Source organism: Corvus cornix, chromosome Z, assembly GCF_000738735.6.
Source record: "Corvus cornix cornix isolate S_Up_H32 chromosome Z, ASM73873v5, whole genome shotgun sequence".
NCBI classification, from domain to species: domain Eukaryota; kingdom Metazoa; phylum Chordata; class Aves; order Passeriformes; family Corvidae; genus Corvus; species Corvus cornix.
In genome coordinates, this window is record NC_046357.1 from 14,834,076 (window position 1) to 14,857,016 (window position 22,941).

Sequence of the window (22,941 nt, forward strand, 5' to 3'; positions counted from 1 at the left end):
ATCCAAGTCTTAGCTATTTCTTCCAGCAAGTTCAGGCTGTGTCATGCATACATCATGCATTGGGCCAGGCTGCACAGACATCTCCATAATGGAGAGCCTATAAATAACTGCCTGATGGCAGACAGACAGTCCTGTGCTTCAAACCCTTCCCATGAAACTAGAACAAGTCCTTCTCTATTCCCTGCCTTAACTGATTTGTCTGTTATGACTGCAAACTTCCCAAGGCAAAGACTCTTCTTTCCTGTCACCCAGATCTTTCATAACATACAAATCTCCTGTTCTGTTGAACTGAGGAGACTAACCTGGTGTCAAGAGACTGTTTTTTGCAAGAATGCAAGATGCAGTAGGAAATACAATGCTGTCAGTACCCTAACTGGCCCTCCAGATGCTGCCATCATGAAACAACAACCAATTCCTAAAAATGTTACCCAGGATGCCTTACCTGTACAGACACCACGATCAGTAAGCAGGTCTGGGCCATCAGAGCAAAGGACTGGTAGTCAGCAATGGCCTTCCCATCACTCCTCACTGTATTGTACATGGCCCCATAGGGGATGAAGAAGAGGATGAGGGAACTGTAGATCCCTTGCAACATGCACTTGACAAACACCACCTTGTTAAAATAGAGGTTTTGCTGGCCAGGCACATATAGCTGAGGGAACACCATGCTCCAGTGATCATCCACATCCTGAATGCAAAGAGGAGACAGTCAGATTTGCTGGCAGCTACCCAACCAAGCATGCAGAGCCAGTTAGGGGGTGACATGCACTTCCATGAGGAACGGCATAGCACGCAATTCACTCAGTTGTGTTTACTGGCATGCCACATACCAAGGTCACCTGGGCATATTTTCATAATGTATTTTACCTTTCTTGCGCTCAAAAAATTGACAGCTGATTTAAAAAAAAAAAAAATATATATATATATACACTTCATCTAAAGCAGACTGCATGGTCTGTTCTCCAGAGACTTGGCTGGAAGCTAAGGATTAGAAAATACCTCCCCACACAAGAAAGGCTGACTTGGATCCCTTAAGTGTCCAGAGTGGAGCACTGAACCACTGGAAAGTAGCCACTTCCTATTTATTTACCTTGTAAAATGCATATAGGAACAGCCTTACTGCTCCTTTGTCTTGTCAAACAGTAACAATTAGGTTGAAATTTGGGTGTGAAATTACTGCAGAAAGAACTCACTAGAAAGGCTGAACTTGCAAAATAGGGATTCAAAGATCCAGCTAATTGATTGTTTTGTCTGGTCATTAGAAAGTCACTTGCCAGGCTTCAGGAACACAGGTAGTAGGGTATGACTGCTCCACGGGAGTGTTGCAACGGCAGCTGGTGCTGTAGGCAGCAGCCTAACCCAAAAGTCTCATCACACACTGAGACCTACAGACCAAATCAGGGTAATCATATATCTCTCAACTCCCTATTGCTCACAGGACTACCTAAACCCAAATCATATTACTAGGAGGGAATATACCTTCTCTCTGGTGCGTCTTTTTTTTGTGCTCTAATTTCTCCCTGTCAGGATATTATTTCAGGGGTTACCACAGTATCTAGCCAAAATGTCAGCTGCTTTTGCTTCATGGAACCAGCTCAAAGCACCTGGAGACAAAACCCCTATGAAAAAAATCCCCAAAACGATGACAGAAACAGTACCTGATCAAAGAGACTCATTCCTAGCACTGGGAGGGAGGTATATACCAAATTGTACAGTGTAATGAACCACTCATCATAGACAGTCTGGAAAAAAAAACAAAGCGTGAAGTTAGCAAAAAGCTGTATTCTCCACTTCTTTGAAAGTATATGCAGTTAATTCCTGCAACACCTTGGTTTGAGATGTTACTGAGACAAAAGGGATAAGATGACTCAAGCTCAGCATCCCTAAACAGGGGAAGGATCACATTATGCCAGCCCAGTTTGCTCAGCACCCATTGCTGGCTGCAGCCAGAGCAGAATCCCTCTGCATCACCCTGCACCTCCACCCCCTGGATACCTGCACTCCCCACAGCTGGGTTAGGTTGGAGGCTGGTTTGCCTTGAACTAACACTACTTTTTTCACTCTAGATGTGCTCCTCTTGCAAGCTCCTGGTGCCCACAGGCATCTCAGGGTTAAACTGCTTGCTCCAAATATGCTAACAGCACAAGCATAGATCTTACAAGATCTGCACTGAACTCTAATCTGTGTCATCAGCTGATGATTATAATCACTTTGAATACTTTTGAAAATCCTGTTAATGACGTATGTGCTTCATAATGCACCTAAATGCCAGAGAAGGTTTAGACTGGATAGTAGGAAAAAATTCCTCATTGAAAGGCTGGTCAGTGTTTAAAAAACGTGGATGTGGCACTGGGGGACACGGTTTAGTGGTGAATGTGGCAGTGTTGGGTTCATGGCTGGACTCGATGGTCTTAGAGGTCTTTTCCAACCTTAATGATTATACAATTCCATGATATATATATTCTGTCTCCAGGCATCCATCCTCCAGCAGCAGCATGATGAAGGCAGCAATATCCGCTTTATACCCATATGGCTGAAGAAGACAGACCTGAGTCTGTTCAGTCAGGTGGGAGGAATGGCTTAGTTTATTTCCTTGTAAAATGTTTCCAGATGCTTTGCTTGAAAATGCTAGATATAGACTCATAGAATAGTTTTGGTTGGAAGGGTGCTGTAAAATTCATCTATTCCAACCTCCCTGCAATCAGCAGGCACATCTTCAACTAGGTCAGTGCTCAGAGCCCCATGCAACCTGACCTGGAATGTTTCCAGGAAGAGGACATCAACCACCTCTCTGAGCAACCTCTGTCAGTGTTTTACCAACTTCATTGTAAAAACCTTCTTGCTTGTATCAATCTAAGCTTAGTTCAAAATGATTACCCTTTGTCGTACTGCGATAGGCCCTGCTAAGAAGGGTTCTACAGCTCTCTTTTAGCACTTTTAGGTACTGAAAGGTGGTCTAAGATCTCCCTGAAGCTTTGTCACCTCCCAGCTGAACCACCCCACCTCCCTCAGCCTGTCTTCAGAGAAGAGGCTGACCACCTCCATGCCCCTGAGAAAACTGAAGCTGGACCTACCTGTGCTGAGAAGCCAGAGAAGAAGCCATACCAGAAATGCACCAAGGTGAAGGCAAAGTTCTTATAGAAGAAGTACTTGAGGAACTTGCACATGCGGATGTAGGACCACCGCCCATGGACCAAGAGCAGGCGCTGCAGGTAGCGGAACTGTGCAAAGGAGAAGTCACTGGACAGGACTGCCTGCATCCCCTCCTGGCCACTGATGCCGACCCCAATGTGGGCAGCTGCAATGAGAAGGTCATTGATCACATTATTAAATCGAGAGTTATCACTGCCCCATTTTTGAAACTAGTTACCCTGCATGGAACACTGTGTTAATTTCCTCACAGCCTTCATAAACAGTCAAAATGAAAAGCTATTTAAAAAAAAAAAAACAATTGGTGCACTAATTCTTTCAGCAGCACTATGATTTTGGCTCTGTGACACATTTCTCATAACTGGGCTTTTATTATCTGAATGAAATTATAGGTTCAGTGACAGTTTATAGGTTTTTTTCTGAACCCTTTCCAGCAGCACAAATGCTGTTGTTCATAACAGCTGCTGTTATGAAAAAATAACTACAATTTATATTGACATGCGACTTTTATTTACATGCATGCATGTCCTTCCAGCAGTCTTAAAACATCATCCTAGACAGACAAAATCTTCAAACCATTTTAAAATTTTTCAGACACTGCGCTAAAAGGCAGACCGCAGCCTTTTTATGTTTCCTGGGCTTTATTAGTTCAATCAAACAATTAGATAGAAGAGTCACATTTTTTTTAATATTAACTTGCATTTATTAAACATGGACATAAGTTTAATGTGACAGCTAATTATACAGCTTTCACTAATGAATACAATCTTCATGGCTGAAGGTTGGTTAGATTCCGTGGTTTCCACTGAACTGAAGAGATAAAATCCCAGAGTCCCAATCCTCTTGTGGGGGTTGCGGGTTAGTTTCTAATTATTATGTACACTTTAACTTTTTTCTCCTTTCTTTACTGACTGCCTGACTTATCTCCCTTGAAGCTCTCTACTTAGCCTTTTCTTTCTTAATTAAAAGGCTCCAGTTAATCAATTCTTGCAAATTAACACAAGGAAGATTAGCAATAGGTCTTTCTGAATAATCTTAATTTAATTATACCTAGTTAGGATTTTTTTTCATAAATTCACTGAGGTAATGCAGCATCAAATGATGCTCAAGGATGGAGGGGCCTGGAAACCCATCAGCTGTAACTCAAGGGAGATAATTAACAAACAGACCTAACACAAAGAAATGCAAAAAATCCACCTCACACAATACTATATGAAATATCTACAGGCACAAAGATTTTATTTCTGCTTTGAGTCAGGCCCTCTGTGATATAAACTTGTTCATTATACACATTGCCCTTGTGATGGTGGCTGTGCAGACACACTGACTGACACATCAGCCCCACCCCTGTGGGCTTTTCATGGAATTATAGTCACTGAGGTTGGAAAAGGCCTGTACGATCATTGAGACCAACCATTTTGTCTGTTCTAAGGCAGAAACAGAAAAATAGGCACTTAGTACAACCTTAGCCCCCAAAGGAGCCCAGTGTGACCCAGAAGGCAGGAGACACAACTAATTTGTGGTGAGAATGCTCTGTAGAGACCTGCCAAAATGTGGAACACAGGCACTTGTTTCCACAAAGAGGGTGGCGCAGGAGGCATTCAGATACGTGTTCCTGCTGCCAGCCCACCTCAGAGAGCAAATACATCTTTGAGTCAGTCTGCTACAGCATGCTGGCTCTCAGCCATCACTCACTTTTGATCATGCTGACATCGTTGGCGCCGTCTCCGATTGCCAGGGTCACAGCCTTCTTGTACTTCTTCACCAGCTCCACCACCTGGGCCTTCTGCAGGGGAGTCACCCGGCAGCAGATCACCACTTTGCACATGCAGGCAGTTCTCACCAGCTCCAGCTCCATGTTCCCTTCCAGCGCGTAAGCCTGGAAAGGAGGAAAGGGAGTGTTCAGGGCAGGCTCGCAGCAACTCCTGGCCTGACAAAGAGGATTCTGCGAGGTGGCCATGACAGCTGAGCCAGGCTCTTCCATTCCTTTGGGTGAATCCATCCACCCAGTTGCAGGGAGCATCCACACAGCACATCAGGCCGTGCACCCTACACCTACGAGCTTGCACTTTGGGTGCACCACATCTGGATTTGCACCGCAGCTGGGTATGCACCACAGCTGCTCTGGCTGATGTAACCTGACAGAGGGCAGAAGTGTCAAAACACCAAAAGCAAGAAGCTGCTGCAGGGCCTGAGACGACCTTGTGTATCTCCATGTGAGAGAGTCTCTGCTCATCCCTCTTGGATTACTATTTAAGCTCTGGGAGATAAATAGGAAAGATACCAATTTGTTAAGTGCTTAATTAAAAAAAACATGTAAAAAGCTCAGGTGGGCATGACAAAGCAAAACACAAAACTAGGGAGAAGGCTGCTTTACTCTGAATGCTGACCTTCTAAACAACAGCTGTGTTGTTTCTGTTCAGGAAGCACTGAGATAATTAGATGTCTAGTCACCCCTCCAGCTCTGCATGAGGAGGAGAGAGCAGTGTGAGCTTTTTTATATTTCTTTCAGATCATGTGTTTTGGCTCTGTTCTTTGTTGTCTCTTTTTAGCAGACATGTATGGAAGGAATCTACAGGGCTCATTCCTGCTCAGAGTCATTACACCAGGCCCACTGCCCTGTCTGTGTAAGGCAGACAGTCTTTATGCCACATATTCTTTCTTTTTGAAACACAGAGCTGTGAGTCACCAGTGTCCCCTCTTTCCTCTGTCAGTGGCAGCAGGCTTGCTCAACAAGACACCTTTTCATGGTTTAGCCTGAGTACTGCTGGTCAGTGCAGTCAGAGATGGCTTTTGCCTCAACATCCTTGCTGCACAGCACCAGCAAAATGTTATCACTCTGTATATTAATGGTGCAACTGCATCCAAATCAACTGGCATGATGATGCCATTAAGGATGCTGGCGAGTTTCTGTTTACTGCTTTGTTCAGGCAACACCAGACATGTGCATAACCCAGCACTGCCCTCTGCCCACTGCCCACCCCTCTGCAGAGAGGGATAGAGCACTGAGCAGGTGCTGTGTGGGGGACAGTTCAGCACTGCTACCATTGTTCAAGCTCATAGAAATAAAAAAATGACATCTGTATTTGTCTGCACTATCCTTGTGGTCCCCACTGAGAAGAAAGACATCACCCTGGTGAAAATCATTGTGTCTACTCTATGTGGACTGGCTGCTCCCACACAGCCCAGATTTGAGTTTCTTTGTGTGGGACATATCCCCTCACCAGGGTGTGGTGAGCGTGTGTTTTTCCAGGAATATAAAGAAAGCTTTTCCATTGCTGCCAGTGGTGTTTTGGTAGCACAGCACTCAGGGTCTGCACTGCAGGCTGAAGGGATGGAGTAGGAACAGAGAAGGGGCATGCAGCTGATGTCCATGCAATACACATGGACCAAATCTGACAGACCTCTTGTCCACTTTGCAGTAGGAATCTAAAGGGGATTATGGCCCTGGAGCTCACGAAGAAGTGAGCGTAACAGAGGGAGAAAGGGTACTTAACAAGCTAGGCACTATCTGAAAGTGTTTGGGGTCTGTATACATGGCACATGAACCAAAAGCAGAGTTAGATGAGATTTTCTTAATAGTAATTTGCTGGGCTGTACAGAGCTGGGAGTGAAAATTGCTGGACTGCCACTGAGAGAGATAGCAACCACAGGGAACAGAAGCACCTTGTTTCTGAGAGGCAGCACCTCTCAGAACTTTCTAAATATGTCTATTTGCTTCCACTGAGAACTGGGAAAGTAAAATACAACAGATAAATAAACTTGACATAAATTAAGCCTTCCTCACAGACAGGTTTAAATTGATCTAAATTGTTTTTTCTTCCCTCTAACTACATCTAAAAAATTTCCAAGTATGGAAAATTTATTGCAGAGCTTCACTATTCTCACCAGGAAGACATTTCACCCAAAAACTCTCTTATCTCAGTTTAATTCCATTGCTTTGTTTACCTGTTATAATTTGAAGACTATTACCAAGACTGATCAGTATTCTCCAGACTCAGAAACCCCAAATGACTCAGTTTCCCCCTGTGCTTTCCAGATCATGCTTGACTCAGGTTTCTTTGTACCCTCTCCTAGCCTGGTGTTACATCCTCTCTTTCTAAGCAGTTAACACAAACACTGACCATCAAATAGATGTGGGATAACCCTCTGCAGATGATAGCTAACTGTTGTTTTAGATCAACAGTGAGCCCTTCAGAGCCACAGTCTTTCATCTGTCCCTTAGCAATTTCATCTAGAGTGTATTCCTTCAGTTTGCTTGGAAGAACATCATGAGAGAATCAATACATTACTTAAGTTATAAGATCTCTATCCTATCAATTAAGTATATCTGTTTTCAACTGTATTTAGTAGAATATGTCCTTGGCATTGAAACCCACATCTCATGTTATCTTCTTGCTGCAAACACAAACCTGTTTATTTTTCTAGTGTCTTTCCAGAAACATTTAAATATGATCCAGCTACTCTATCCCTTTTTTTTCACCAAAGATCAAGGCCAACTGTTCTCTGTTCCTGTCTTCTGAAACATTGTCTGTCACCTTTGATGTCTCAGCTCAAATAACCACTGAACATAATTCTCAATTGGGGGAAAAAATTCTTGTCCTCTAGAGTTGAATTTTTAAAGCATTTTTCAGATTGCCAGTTATGTCCTTCCAGTAAGTTCTTCAGGGAACTCATCCCTAACAAGGCTCTGAACCTTCCTTACCAGGCTGTGGCCAGTGATAACCAGACCGTACATGCCATTTGCTTGCTCATCAGGTAAAATTATTTGGTTTTTTGAAGATTTTTGAAACTGAATGTTGATTTCATCACTGTCCGGAAAGGAGTCTGGCTTCATCTTTTTCCTTGCATTCCTTAAAAAAAAAAACCAAACACAAGAAAGTAATGAAAATCTTGAAAAGATATATCATGTTTTGTTAAAGCAACTTTATGAAAACAAAAAATCAATGCTTCCCTTTGATAGTTCAGTCCAATTTTTACTGTATCCCTACAACAATATGTGTTGTTTAGCTACTGCTGTCTGCACAGATCATCTACATTTCTGAAACTCTAACAAGTGTTGCTAAACTTCTGCTGATTTGAAGTCAAACAAACCATCTGAGTGTCACGAAGGATGGTATCCCAAAGGGCATCCAATTTTCTGTGCATGTTGTCAGGCAACCGTCTATTCCAAGAGAAAAGGACTGCAAACCTTTCCCGTTTTCCACCTTTACCTAAGAACCTGTGTCTACAGAGGAGGTGAGGAAGGAAGGTAGATTCTCAGATACTGCCAGAAAAGTATCCAGACAAAGGATATATCCAGACAAAGGACAGCAATGTGAATAAATGGCAACAGCAGCAGAGCAACAGCATAGCTCAAACCTGGAGCCAAAGCTTTGTGGCTCAGGATCACTTCTGGTGAATTTCACCTGATACTCCCTATCTGACTCTGCTTTCTTATCCCTTTATTTAATTTGAGCTCTTGATTCAAGATGCTTCAGCATTTACTCTCAGAGGAGATCTCTACACTGTGTTTAGCTTCTGGATCTTCCAGGGAGACAGGTGTCCCTTATCTAAGGTCCTTGAATGAACTGCAACAAGGAAAACTGACAGGAGAAAAAAGGTGGAATGATACAAAACACAAATAGTGCTAGTGCACAGCAGTGAATTGTGTTTCAGCCATTTACCTCAGCTCATTCAGTACGTCATCAGATGTGCTGCCTTCAATAACAAAAACATCTTCCATGTCATCATTCAGCAAGTTGCAGGAGTATCCAATATTCATTGCTGTCTCTGGGAAAGATAAACCAGGAGGATAATCCATTTTAGCAGCCCCAAATTCACCCACTTCTGTGACCTTTTTGTACACATGACAAAAGCTCTCTTTCTGACTCAAAAGAGACTGGAGCCTTTCAGAGTCAACAGTAAGACAGCCAAGAGAGTCACTTTGGATGTAGCAGCAAATCTGACTTCACAAGACCACAGGAAAAAAATAACTCTACCAAAAAGCTTAAAACACCCTTTGACCAACATACTTGGAGAAACAAAAAGCACTTCATGTTGATCCAAAATTTTTTTTCAGGATTTTTAATTTGCCCTCTCCATACTTCCAGAAAAGCCCCAAACCACAGCTCTGAAAAAGAATATGACGTTTTGTCCATAAAATTCTGAAAAACATATTTCGTTATTTTATAGCAAAATTAATGCATCCGGAACATGACAAAACAAAATGTTTCATTTTTCTCAAAAATTCTCTGCTCATGTCTTGGATGAAATTATTTGCAAACACTTTTGACCTCCCTGAAACACCATTGTTTCAGTGAATATATTATGTCTCCAAAAGAATTCACTGGAGTCTATTTGCTGTTCTTTTCACCTCCAAAATCCTATGTTTCTCCTCTGTTTCTATTTGGAATGATGAGAGCCAGAAACAAACTGAAACACACCCAACATCCACTTTAACATTAAAGCTTCTGGAAAACAAGACAAGATTTTTTCCACCTTCTTTAACTGAATGATCAACTGGATGAAGGTTGCACCTTTTCACAGCTTATGTCAGGGACTATGGGATGCTTACTGTCACCTCTCCAAAGACAAAGGATTCTGCCTTCACCCTGCTTCCACCCTCAGGACAGAAATTAAGGACAGGTACAAGCTACAGTCAGCCAGTCTAATTCCAGCCAACTGAAATTTTGTGTAGCTGGCAATGAAGCAAAGCCCTGTAAGTTTGTCTTCTGTGCAGTTTTCAAAGGATGAGAACACAGGTCTTAGCAGAACCACCCCACCAGTGGGAGAGAAGAGAAGCATCCAAAGCCGTAGTGCCTTTACCTTGCTTATCTCCAGTGAGAACCCATATCTTGATGTTGGCTTTGGCAAGAGTCTCAATTGTCTGTGGGACCCCATCTTGTAGCTTGTCCTCGATGGCTGTGGCACCTAGCAGCTTAACAGAAATGGCAGGGAGCTGGTTAAGTCCTCCCACTGCTACCAGAGGAGAAAGCATTAAAACTAACTCAACCAAACACAAATGAAATCCCCAAGAATAAGGTTGTACTGATTGTCATTTTTCCTCAGCAAATTTACTGTACAGAGTACAGCCCTGATCCTGCAGATGTTCTAGTCTCTAATCCCCCCAGGCTCTGATGGATTATAAATATGCATGAAATTACTTGCAAGAATGTTTGCAGAGCTACAGGCCTGTGTTGTTCCATGTGGTCCCTTCACAGCAGACAGAGCTTTAACAGAGGGACAAAGACACTGTGGATCCATGTCCCCAAACCTCCTCTTGTGTGGAACTCAATCCCAGCTGTGCAGTACTGCAGATGTCACATGGCTGCTAAACATATTCTCCAGCCCTTAACAGACCTGTCCCCACCCCTGCTCCACACTGCCACACAGCTACACCGCAGACTGCTCAGGACACAAACCTTCATTTTTCTAAAGTTACTGCTTTCTCTGCTATTTGGAGATGGTGGCTTTAACCTGCTGTCAAAGGGACATGGAGGTTTCACTGCTACCTCAGGTTTCACTGCTACCACCTACCTCTTGCTGCTGGGAGACTAAATTCAGAGGTTGGCTTTAAGTCCAGGATCCCTTCTGGCATCCTGGGATGTCCATCATACATCAGCTATGAGAGTTATCAATGTAGGTAACTACATTGTAAGCTCCGACTGAACTTCTCTACAGGGTCCTCAAAATTGTACAATCCCCATTTTACAGCACTCCCTGTTCCAGCTAGAGAGACTATGCAACTTCCAAAGGCTCCCATCTCGCATCCTCAGGTCACACTTGCTTCTTCCTTGAGGCCTGCTGGCATTTGGAGCATACAGCTAATGCAAGGAGCAAAGGTGTCTGCCAGGATTTCAGGAAAGCACTGCCACGAGTGCAAAAACTGAATTGCCTCTCCTCAGATCCCACACATGCTTTTCATTCATTATTCATGGCTCTAAAACACAGGCAGAACCCTCCAGGGCATTTAAAAACTGTAACAACACTGAGGGAGAGAAGAAAGACTCAAAGATCACAGTTTAGCTCTGTTTCAAATTGACACAAACATGTTCATGGATATCATCTACCCATCCTGCCCACGGCTGGAAGAACAAAGGAGACACTCTCAGGGGCACTGGGAATTATTCACTGCCTGCCATTTCAAAGGCTGAAAAATAAATAGATCAGCCATTTGCACATACAAAGGACAGCTATGAAGTATTTGTGTCCACATCATCTCCTGCAGGCTCTGGTACGTCACTTCATCATGAGAAAGCTACTCTGACACCCATGTGAGTTAAAATAAAACCACTCCCCTGCGCCAGTGGCTGACACCCCAGCAATGGGCTCCTGATGGAGGTGCCAGTGAACACCCAGGGCTGCCCTGTTCTGAACCGCTCCTGTCACACAGCCCACTGAACTGTTTGCAGAGCAATGTTTACCAAAGTCATACTGAGCTGTTTATTGACAAACCACCACCCTCGCTGCCTCCCCCACAGCTTGGCCCAGATTCCCTGAATTACCAACCATTAGGTCTTTTTCAATCTCTTCATATAACTCTGACAGTTTGTCTTCCCGTCCTTCCAAGGCAGTGCTTGCTTCATGGTGACGCCTGATCCAGTCCTGAAAGTAATCTTCCTCCAAGCTTTTATAGGCCACCACGAGTGTCCTCAGGCCTTCTCCAGCAAACTCCTGCAATACAGTGGTGAGGCAGAAAGGTCCAAGAAGAACACTCTGGTCAGCCAGCCTTACAAAGGACCCTCAGAAAGCAGACCAGTAAAAGCGTCTTGGTAAAGTTTGCAGAGGAAAGGTGAAAAAATTACATCTTAGGCCACAAACGTTGTGGTATTTTTAAATAGCAATTTCAGACCACTTTAACGTTGCCATCCATGGTCCTTGTGAAGAAAAAACTCAAAAGGGCTTTTCTACTTTCTGGCTCTAAAGCTCTACAGTAACCGGGCATTTGTTTCCCAGGCTCATATTTCTCAACAAGAGGTCCAGAGTAGTGAGACCTAAATAAACACTGAACACAACCTTCAATTTTGGACATGGGTTCAACATTTTTAGGGTATGAATTCTGTCTGAAATGCACAGCATGAGCACAGCCAGTCACTGCATCTCAGCAAGTTCTTGTAACTGTGCTTTCTGATGTACAATGGGGAGCTCAGTGTTTGGTGGAACAGCAAAGATGTATTTGTGAAATGCATCTGATGATCTTCGTAGCCATAGACTCACTCCAACAGGTCAATGTCCTTAAGCTGAGGATCCCAGAGCTGGACAGTATTCCAGGTGAGGTCTTACAAGAGCAGAGCAGAAGGACAGAATCACCTCCCTTGATCTGCTGACTGTCCTGGAGCAGTTCAAATGGCACCTGGTGCTCATGCTTAGGCAACTAATCTGATACCTAAGGCCATATAAATTAATTTGTTTCTCTATTCCATAACTAAAAATTGGTGCTTAAGTGCTGCTTCTAAAATCTGGGGGTTTTTTTCTGAAGACAAAGTACACTGGAGAAAAGCAGAGATGTTGCTGAGAAGGAAGCACTTACATTCAGGTGTTCTGTGGTCTCCTCTTTGAGAGAGTTGCAGGATGGATGAAGCAGTTCATAAAGAATGGTGTCAGCCCCCTTGCAGTACAAAGTCAAGTCACCTTCTGGACTCCGCACTGTGAGGAAGAGGAAAAGAAATGCTACAAATCCCAGAATGATGCTCTTGGGGTACACAGACCTTCCATCAAAATCAAGAAAAATTTCTACAGGTGTCTGAATTTCCCCAAGTTTTGGCAAACTCCCAGGAATCAAGACAAGCTCTGCTTAGAAAAGACGGGAGTGCGTTGGTCTGAGCAGACACTACGGTGTCCCTACAGACATAACTTTACTCAGAAGTTAAGAACAACTTGTTTTTAGGGAACTGGTCCTACTTTTCCTATTTCTCCTACCAGTAAACTGTAACTACAATTATGATATTCCTGATATATTTGAGTATGTTGGAGGGTTAATAAAGGCTACAAAAGGTTTCTTGAATAATTTCTCCATTTTCTGTTCAGGAAAGTGGGTTTCTCAGTTCATTCTTGCTTTCTCCTTTCCTACTTCCTCAAATTTCACTGATAATTTAAAAGCTAATTAATTGTAATGGGGGGAGCAAGATACATGAAAAGCTCAGCGTCTTCAGGAGGCTGGCTTGCATCCCTGTGGTCCAGATGTTGAGATTTCTCCCACCTGCCTCCTTTAAGTATTTTTCTGGCACTGTTCCTGTGTAACTACAAAGCCAAGGCAACACATCTCAAGCCCTCAGAAATAAATGTTATTCAGAGCACATTGCAAAAGAGGTATCCTAGAAAAATGGATCATAGCAGAATGAGGGACAGCTCCAGAACCTAAAAAGTCAGGAAGGAAAGAAAGCAGCAAAGGCAACATACCAATCACAGACATTCGCTTGCGAACATTGTTGAAATCAAGAATGGCCAGAAGTTTGTATATTTTTGTTTCTCCCATTTCCACGACAGTGATGGTCTCCGGTGTGCGAGCCCGAAACACAAATCCAAAGTTTCTGGCAGCAGTGACTAGGGCTCCCTCATCAGGAGATTGTGCTTGATACACCAAGTTACCTGACATGACAGAAAAAAATGTAATGTGGCATCTGACCTATTTGTGAGCTAAAAAAAGTACAAAATCCAACACATTATACAGCAGTTATCCCTTTGCTTTTCTGTCTATCCACAGAAGTGCAGCATTAAAAAGCACCTTATGTCCACACATCTCCATCAAGTCCCACCAACCCATCCTCCAGGATAGTGCAAGAGACCCCCTGGATTCTTTTGGGGATTTTAATCACTCTGTTTGGAGTCTAACATCTCACTGAGAGGACAAGTTCCTTGGGTTTACCCTCCTCTAGTTAGATCTGCACATTTTTCTGATCAGTATTTTCACCTAATACCTGTCAATTAATTCTAGCCTTTAAAGCATGGTTTTCATCCTGCCTGGGATTTGAGGAGGCTGACCCAGTAGCTGGGTCACCCACACTGGGTGAGAGGAGCCAATGAGTCTCCAGTGAATAGGTGCTCTATGTTCTTTGCTTTGTGGCACTAGCAGAAGAGCAGAGAAAGAGTGGGGCAAGCCTCTGCCACCCCAGGGAAGCCGTGGCACCTGCAATTTCCGCACTCCAGAGATGTGGTGTTTGCAGTATGATACGTCTGTTCCACCATAGGAACACACAGGCAGTGGAGGCCCTGGTCCTTTCTCTTCCCATGTGGCATCTCCAAAGACACTGATTTATGTGTAGCCACACTACAGAAAATCACCAGGGAGCCAAAAGGACCAATAACAGCTTCTGTGGAGAGAAGACATGCTGTGGTGCGAGTGAACATAACCACTCATTCCAGCGCCTCCAACAGTACTCACCTTCCTTCTTCTCCTCTGGCATCACTGTGTGGCAAAGTGAGAGCAGCCGGAAGAACCTGTGTGTTGGGACATCATTCAGCTTCACGGCTTCAACCAGGCTGTGGTCATAGAAGGCAAACTTTGGGTCGGCTAATGGGTTGTATGAGAAATCAACCTTTTCTGTGTTCTGAAAAAAACATGGCTTGGTATTATTTGTTGAGCTCTCACACAGCTGTACACCAATGCCTGCCCAACACAGGCCCTCTCTGCTCCTCACATTTACAAAGGACCCCATCCTGCAGGGCTGGCTGCTCATGACAGAGATTGGTGGGTTTAAGGAAATGGGAGGTCATGAAAGGTATTTAATCATGGGACAGGACAGGCACTAGATGTGTCTTTCAGAGCACCATTCAAGCTACAAACCAATTAACTAAACTGCCTCTCTGAGAGGCAGCTAATGCTCCAACAGGATCCCTGCCAATGGATACCTACAGCAAAGAAGTGCCTGCCTTCAACACATGCGTGCTTGGAGGCATTGTGTTCATGATGTCAAAGGCTGCCTGTGATACTAGAATGCAGGAGCCCAGTCTGAAACAATTCAAAAGGTTGTCTTATCCACCACATTCTCTCAATGCCAGAAAAAATCCTGATGCGGAAAAAATAGGACAGACAGGTGACGTAAAGGTTAAACTCCATGGGCACTGCCCATTTTGTCAAGCAGAGTAGAACACACTGGAGAAATGTCCAGAAGCTCATTGCACCATGTGTCATGGAGTAACGGACTGCCAAGCCTGCCTCAGACAATTCTGTCTCCTGCCCCATCTCCGGTGAGCTCAGAGTTTCCAGGATGGGAATCATCCTTTTGACCGCTGCACACTGACATTTAGCACTCAGTCCAAGAGCACAGACTGACCCCTCCCACACTCGTCTGTACAGCAAGGTCCAGGCACAGCAGCATCATGGATTGTTGGAGGACTCTGCAGGATTCTGCTCCACAGAGTGTCACGAGCAGCAGAGTGGGGTGGACAGTTGGCAGGGGTCCAGTGTGTGTCACCAAGCAAGGCTGACGGAGAGATGGCAGGCTGGAGGCACAGCACTCAGGACAAACAGCCTGTTTCAGTGGGCAATTTGAGCTCTGAATTCATTCTGGAAATGAATCATTGGAACGGGGAGAGGGATTTTCATCATCATCTTGCTGTTTGTTATTTGGATTACTGCATGCAGCTTTCAGACATTTTAGAAATAAAGACATGTGCGTTTGTGCCAGCAAGCAGAGGCTAAAGAGAAATGTAGAAATGACGTATTTTCACACTTTCTGAAGCCCAGACATTAGAGGAATTTGACAGTGACCTTGCTATTGGTATAAACTGCACTCACTAATTCCTCACTAAAGCTTTAATTAAATACCAAGGTTAATAAAATTCATCTATGTCCAAGTCTCCAACAAACACCAATGGTCAGGTCTTCAAGAGAAGCTGTGCATGCACCAGGATGTCTGGTGAAGCAGAAGGGATAGTGGGCTGTTCCCGACCTGCAGGTTTAAGCCAGGCTTACTGGAAAGCAACTTAACTCTGGGAATTCTCTCACATCCAGAGGAACACACATCACTGTTAAGAGCATCAAGAGCATCAGCTCTTGCAGGGTCAAAACCACAAGCTATGCCTCTGTGGGCTGTGTCCACTGGTACTTATCCAGGTCCACAGAAAGCAAAGATCCTGACAGCACCTGAGCACTTACCTCATTTATTTCTATCCTCTGCCCAGACATATCATACACATCACCTGCAAGCAAGAAAGATGAAATTATAGCCACACACTGTGGATAAGTGCAGTCTCTGAGCCACAAAATTGGTTAAAGTGTTTCTGAGCTAGAATCTATTTTAAAAGTTTCAGTAAATTGACACGGGCACTGACGACTGATGATACTAACAATCAGTTTCTATGTTGGTCCATGACAAAATCCAGAGACTGACAGATGCTTGAAACACACAGCAGTTACCATAAAAATGACTGGCATTTGAGTAAAGAAGACTTGTCTTGAGCTGAACCCAGAGAGGATCTAGTGCTAAGTAGGAAATGAAAGTGCTTCCAGGGGATGACTTCTCTTGTGCCTTCTCCTTCAAAATCCAGCTCCTGGATCCTACTATTTGCAGCACTCCCTGGACACTCACAGAAAAGTGGTCTTCAAAGCCCATTTTCCCCCCATCTAGGTAGCAAGGCTGCTCTACTGATATTCCCTGGACACATGATCTGGTTACAGGAATTGAAGATATGTCATCTCCAGGATACATAATTAGAACTTCTGCCCAGAGACAAGTTTCACTAGGAAGGTCTGGACTGTGCCAAGGCCAGCCAGTCCCAACACTTCATAGAAATAAGACTGAAATGCAATGAACTACAGGAATGATTGACTCATATTTGCCCCAGCAACCTCAACTGTGACCAACCTCAAGTGTAGTGCTGGTGTGCCTTCACAAAGGCCCCAAGGGTATAAAAGAAAACACAGTAAACACCTCTCCTGAGAACCTAAGCACCAGTTGATTCCCTGGGAACCATAGCCAAGAGGCTTTTGTACACCTCCTTCCCTTAAGCCCAGAGGAGAGCAGAACTAGATCATCCTTTCTGGCATGGCTTTTCTGAATGCCCCTGAACAGCAGAGAAGTACTGTGCTAGAAGAAGCTAAACATTTAGAAAACTACAGGCAATAGATTGTTTGACTTCTTTGCCTGTATTTCCCATTCACTTCTTGAACCCTTACCCTGTATCTGTTAGTGGTGACATCTGCTTCAGAAAAGTCAGTTAAGGACACATGACGGGAGAGATTTCAAACTGTTCAGCAGTACTATGTCAGATACCATAGTATCACTGTTTGAGATATGGTGGTCTCCAAATATACACAGATTGATAGGAAGAAGTATCTTCTTCCAGTCAGCTGACAGTACTAAGAAAGGATGCAAGCTTTATGGCACATTAGTGCATCAACGGGTCTGACACAGGCAAAGCAAGCATCCATATACGAATAAGCAGTGACTAATTTCTCTGGGGCATCTAATGATGTTAATCAATTAGGCAGTTTGAGAAGTGTTAGCACCTCTTGAGCAGTATGAAGAAAACTGCCTGGGGCCATAGCATGAACAAGCCTTTTAAACCAATGACTTCTAGGACCTAACAGAACTAATTACTCTTGTTCCCCATTTTTTCCAACTCCCTACCAACTTTTCTCTCTTCTGATGGGTGAAGAATGTCAGGTGTAAGGACAAAGACCAGGTCTTTGACTAGTCCAACTACCTGAAAAGGATGTGGAAAATCACTACTCATGTCATGAGAAATTGCTGAAAGTGAGAGACAACAGTGTGAGAATCTGACAAAATTTGCAGATAGCCCCAGGAGGGATGGCTGATTTTATAAGGGATTAATAGGGAGTTAGTTATGTGAGTTACATGTTATGTTTTGCAAGGTTAGCAATAATACCTGGCTAACAATGTCAATAATACAATAAAAAGCTGAGACTACCTAATTAGAGATATCAGAAAAAAAACCCTGCAAATTTGAGTACAGATATTGTAAATCTGGGACAAATGAGGAGAAACTAATAGTGTTGGTTCTTTAGTTGGGATAACAGTGGGGCAGAAAATGGGAGATAAAAGAGTGAGAAAGAAGGGGAAACTATTAATATGTGGCAAGTGGTGCAATCAGGCTGTCCAGACATCCCTGATGGGCAGCCTTGCACTTGATCATTGCAGCTCCTTACGTGGCATTCTCTTCTGGATATCAGATTTAGTCTCTGTGGATGAAGAGGCACACAGTGAAACAGAACCCAGAGAGCACGACAAACAGGTAACATACCATAGGATTTGCCATTGATGGAGCACTTGTTGAAACACATGATGTTCTGGGTGAGAGTTCCTGTCTTGTCTGAGAAGATGTACTTGATCTGTCCCAGCTCTTCGTTGAGTGTAGTGGTTCGGGCCTGAGCTGGTGTGTCATTCAGCGGGTAATACATTTTACGGTCCCAGTCGATGTAGAAACTGTTACCCAGGCGTATAATCTCCACACTGATGAAACAGAAAGAGAAGGTGATTCATTACCTTAAGGCACAAGGTCTTTATCTTCAGCACCACCATTATCAATTGCAATTAGGAGACAACTTTGTAGGGTCAACCCTTTGAAGGCTGAGTTCAACGACAGGTTGAACTCATCTGTCCACAGGCGGCCTGTGGTAAGGGATGCTGAATCAAGGCTCACTGAAATGATCTGCTAAGTTTACAGCAAACTCATTTCCTTTGTTTTATAAAGCAGTACTTTATAAAAGTACTTGGAAAGTTTCAGAAGTTTTTGGACTGAGAAGTGAGGCAAGAGCAGTGGGTTTCACTTGGTGCTGTTTCAGGAGATGGTTTCCAGCAGAGCTGTGGGCTGGGCTGAGCCCAGTGCCAGGGGCTGAGCACAGCCATGTCTCAAACAACAGAGAACTCCACAGCAAGAGAGCCATTGAGTCACTCAGTACAACCAAAGAGTGGCATCAGCTTGAAGATGACATGGATTTTCACTTTGGACAGGAATGCAATTCATTCCTCATGGTTACCAGCACAAAAGAGAGTCTCAGTAGCAAAGGTGACGGATGGCAGGTACAATGATAAATTAAACAGGGCTATGCAATCTCTACCCCAGCCCCAAGGTTTGAGAGCATCACAGACACATTGCCTACCTGTCGCTCCTGCTTGGCTATCACCAATAACCAACACATCTCTGCACTGTCTGGGAAGAGGCAACAATCACACTGATAATATAACACCAAGTACTTCAACCTGATTGTACCTACTTACCTGGCAATCCTCACACAGTCCTAAAGCTACCTCAAAGAACAGGCCATTCATTCACTGTTAGCAAGGTGCTAATGGTGGCAGGCTTCCAGCCCTACTCCTATAGCATCCTACACACCTACACCTCCCCTTTAACTGCAAAATCATCCTCTCCTCATTCAGGGCTCACTGTTGTCCCCACTCCAACCCTGATAAAGCCTTCTGAAGGCAGCAGAAACAGGAAAAGCATGAATGTGGTTGTGTAGGATCATCCGTGATGGGGCTGTGTTAGGTTTTAACGAAAATGCTGCTCCCAGTTAAGGCAAAGGCTCCTAAGATCAGAAGTGAAAGGAGCTTCGGGCACGTACCTGACGTAGAGTGAAATTGGTACCACGGTGTTTAGAATGATCACATATGACCAGAACATGAGGAAGCCGGAGTAGGGGGCAGAGTTGACACCCTCTGCCCAGGGCAGATAGACCTGGAAGTAGTAGCCCTTATCATGCTCCCAGATACCATTGCCAATGGCTAGGATGAGACACATCAATGCTAAAAATGCAAAGATCTGGAAAAAAAAAAAAAAAAATTCAAAACCCAAACAAAATGTATTGCATTTTAGAGACACGGAATTTTTTATGTACAGGTTAGTTAGAAGACCCTAATGGGGTAGAGTTGGATAGCCTGAATCATAGGAGAATGTTCCTAGGGATGAAGAGGAAAAACCAGCAAAATTATGATACTTTTACCTCAAGAACAAAGTTACACAGTGCAGAGTCTGGCAACTTGGAATTAAAAGTCCTCAAACAGCTGGGGATTTAAATCCCAAGCAGACATCTCAACTAGGGTGGTTACAACAGTCTGCTGCAGAACACCAAATCTCATTAGAGGAGAGTTGAGCTGAGGATCCTCAAACATCTGGCTGCACACCTGGGAATAGAAACTGTCTGGAGGACTTTACCTGGCCATTTGTCAGATGTATCACAGTATTCCTCACAATTTCTGAAAGACTACTAAGGATAATCCAGCACCGTACAGTTTGGAGTTCAGCACTGGATATTATTCTGATGGTTAGAGGAGATATAATTGCTTTCTCAAAAAGAATGGTTGCCTTGGTATCTGCCCTCACGATTTGATTACACTTCCTTTGAGCAAACAAAAAGCAACACCAACCAGTGATGTGTATCCTTGGGCTTTAGAGAAGCCTGTTTCCTGAAGCCTAAAGCAACCAGGGCAACAGCAGCTGGGAAGTGAAGTTCAAACTGGGATACCTTACTGAAAACTGGGGCTTGCTCAGGAACACTATTTAACAGACACAAAAACATTACATAGGTCATAAAGCACTTTTTGATTAAAAGAAGACAGGAGTGTAGCAATACAATTATTTGGAAAAGAACAGAAAAAGAACAGGAAGAAGGAAATTTAGCAGAAATTAATACAGACTGCAAGGAATTATAGAACTGTGAATATCCAACCGTCAAAAAATATCAAGAAAAGAAAAAAATAAAATCATAAGCAGGTGTGTGAAAAGCAAACATGTTAACAGACAGTCCTCCAAGAGGAAGGAGGAAGGAAGAAGAAGGAATTACCTGCCCTATAGTAAATGAAAAAGGCAGATTATGTCTACTGACACAGAGCACTGTGTGGCTCTCTCTGCTGATAAGCATCTTCAATGCAGCAGGTCCATCTAATTCAAAGATGGAAGCTTAGAGGTTAGTTTTTAACTTTCCCTTTAATAAGGTTAGTTTTCAACAATGTTTTAAAAACTGGGAAGCCCCACCATTTTGGAATCCTGCTAATACAATTACAATATTTGTAAGGTAGAAATGGTGATGGTGGGGGAGATAAACTGCAGTTAACTTGACATCCTTCCTGGACAAATGATAACAAAATAATTCTTTTGGCACAGGCTTTTCCAAACATTTGACATAAACCAGCCAATATAATAAGAAAAAAAGTGAAGATATGGAGTCAACAGGCTGCACAAAAGAGCAATTAAAAATCATCTTTTGCAAGTATAATCATTAGGGAAAAATTATCAGTAACTTGGACCATTATGTAAAGGCCACACAGCAACAATCACATTAAAACAGTAATCAACCTTTTTAAAAAGCAGTAATTGAGGGACAAACATAGAAATGTTAATGGTAAAGCTAATATTTGTACTGCTGAGGTAAGCGTGGCAGGAAGAAAGATACTTCTGTGAAGCAATATGAATCACTTGGTGAAAAGTTCATGCCTGATCAACTCAAATTTTAATATAAAAAAGCCACAAAAGGGAACTTTAAGAAAAGGTGGCAGACTGAGTGTCAGGGGACATATTTATTTCACACACGAGTAGTAGCTTTTCTATTTAATTGTGTGAAGCCAAATAAATTACTCAACTTGTGAAATGGAGACAATATTGCTTGCTGGTAAGGAATGTGGTGCAGTGTTTTTAAACCTCTGTGAACCAGAAATTAAAACATACTTGAATATGTGCCATTGTAATTACAATGACTTAAGGATATATTAGAGGCATGACCCACCTCACTGCCCCACAGGTTAAAAATTATCCTTTGCAGAATATCACAATCCATGCAGGAATTTCAATGTGTGATTCAGCAATTGACATGCATGGGGCAAGACAGGAGCTGAACTTTCCCAAGGTGTCCCTGCCCATGGCTGGGGTGTTGGAACAAGATGATCTTTATGGTCCTTTCCAACTGAAACCACTCTGTGATTCTATACCACGGCAGCTCCTGCCCACAGTTGCACTCAATTTATGTCCATTTTGTTTTCTGTGCATTGGGCATGTCAGTGCTTTCACGACCCCACTCGTGCAACACTCACGCTTGCACAAAGCTCACTAACATGCTGTTTGCTCTGAGACAAATGCAAAGGACCAAGCCATTAAAAGCAGCCCTGGAGATTAATTTCCGTGCATAGAAACAGCTGTGTGCAGGGTGTCGCAATTGTAACCACAGCCCTGAAGAGAAGGACATGAAAAATCATAGGCTTGTGCATGCTCATGGGGCTTCCCAGCATGAACATCCTCCCTCCCTGGGTCCTGCCCATACACTGCCTGCTGGAGATCCTCTCGGTAAGAATTTTGTAAAGAGTAAGTGACTTTTGACTTCAAGACGAACATTGACTGTTGGACTGTGAATTAAAACAGTCTCGGTTTCTTAATTGGTGCTTTGTGTTCTGCTCTGGGATTTGAAGCAGTCAGTTGTTTAAGAGATGAATGTGAGAGCTCTCTTTTTCTGAAAATTTGCTCCTCCTAGCATGCTAAGAAGCAGGTTTTGGAGAAAAAAGCATTTTTGGAGCTGGCAAGTGCATCCCCAGCGGAGGACCATTAACTTCTGTCTCAGATCGATGAGAAACACCTCCAAATATGACAAAACAGCTATGACTGCCATCTGGAAATGTTCACTTCTGATTAACCCTTGCTGGGGCAGACCAGGGCAACGTTTAACAGGCACTCCTTTGGCGAACCTACTTAAATACTGCTTTGTGCCTGGAAGTTTTATGGGCAAATAAACACAAAATAACTTTGCCAGTGTTAATGTGGAATAAGTTTCTCTACATGTAAATGACTTATTTATAGTAAGTTGTGGCTACTTTGTCTTAACTCAAGAGAGCACAATATACTGCTTGTTTTTATGACCACGCT

General features: G+C 43.4%; 1 protein-coding gene across 6 annotated transcripts in view; it reads right to left on the bottom strand.

Annotated features, from left to right (window-relative positions):
• ATP8B2 (ATPase phospholipid transporting 8B2) overlaps nt 1-22,941 on the bottom strand; it is an 84,664-nt gene that overhangs the window by 7,754 nt on the left and 53,969 nt on the right. For all 6 annotated transcript variants that reach the window (XM_019283318.3, XM_019283319.3, XM_010395087.4 and 3 more), the window contains 14 exons: nt 19,658-19,854; nt 18,337-18,545; nt 16,229-16,272; nt 14,513-14,678; nt 13,531-13,719; nt 12,662-12,777; nt 11,641-11,805; nt 9,958-10,069; nt 8,817-8,922; nt 7,856-8,003; nt 4,846-5,029; nt 3,075-3,298; nt 1,659-1,742; nt 443-688 (listed from right to left, as the gene is read on the bottom strand). In XM_019283318.3, coding sequence (XP_019138863.1) covers nt 443-688; nt 1,659-1,742; nt 3,075-3,298; nt 4,846-5,029; nt 7,856-8,003; nt 8,817-8,922; nt 9,958-10,069; nt 11,641-11,805; nt 12,662-12,777; nt 13,531-13,719; nt 14,513-14,678; nt 16,229-16,272; nt 18,337-18,545; nt 19,658-19,854 — 2,190 coding nt within the window. The remainder of the gene's footprint in view (nt 1-442; nt 689-1,658; nt 1,743-3,074; nt 3,299-4,845; nt 5,030-7,855; nt 8,004-8,816; nt 8,923-9,957; nt 10,070-11,640; nt 11,806-12,661; nt 12,778-13,530; nt 13,720-14,512; nt 14,679-16,228; nt 16,273-18,336; nt 18,546-19,657; nt 19,855-22,941) is intronic.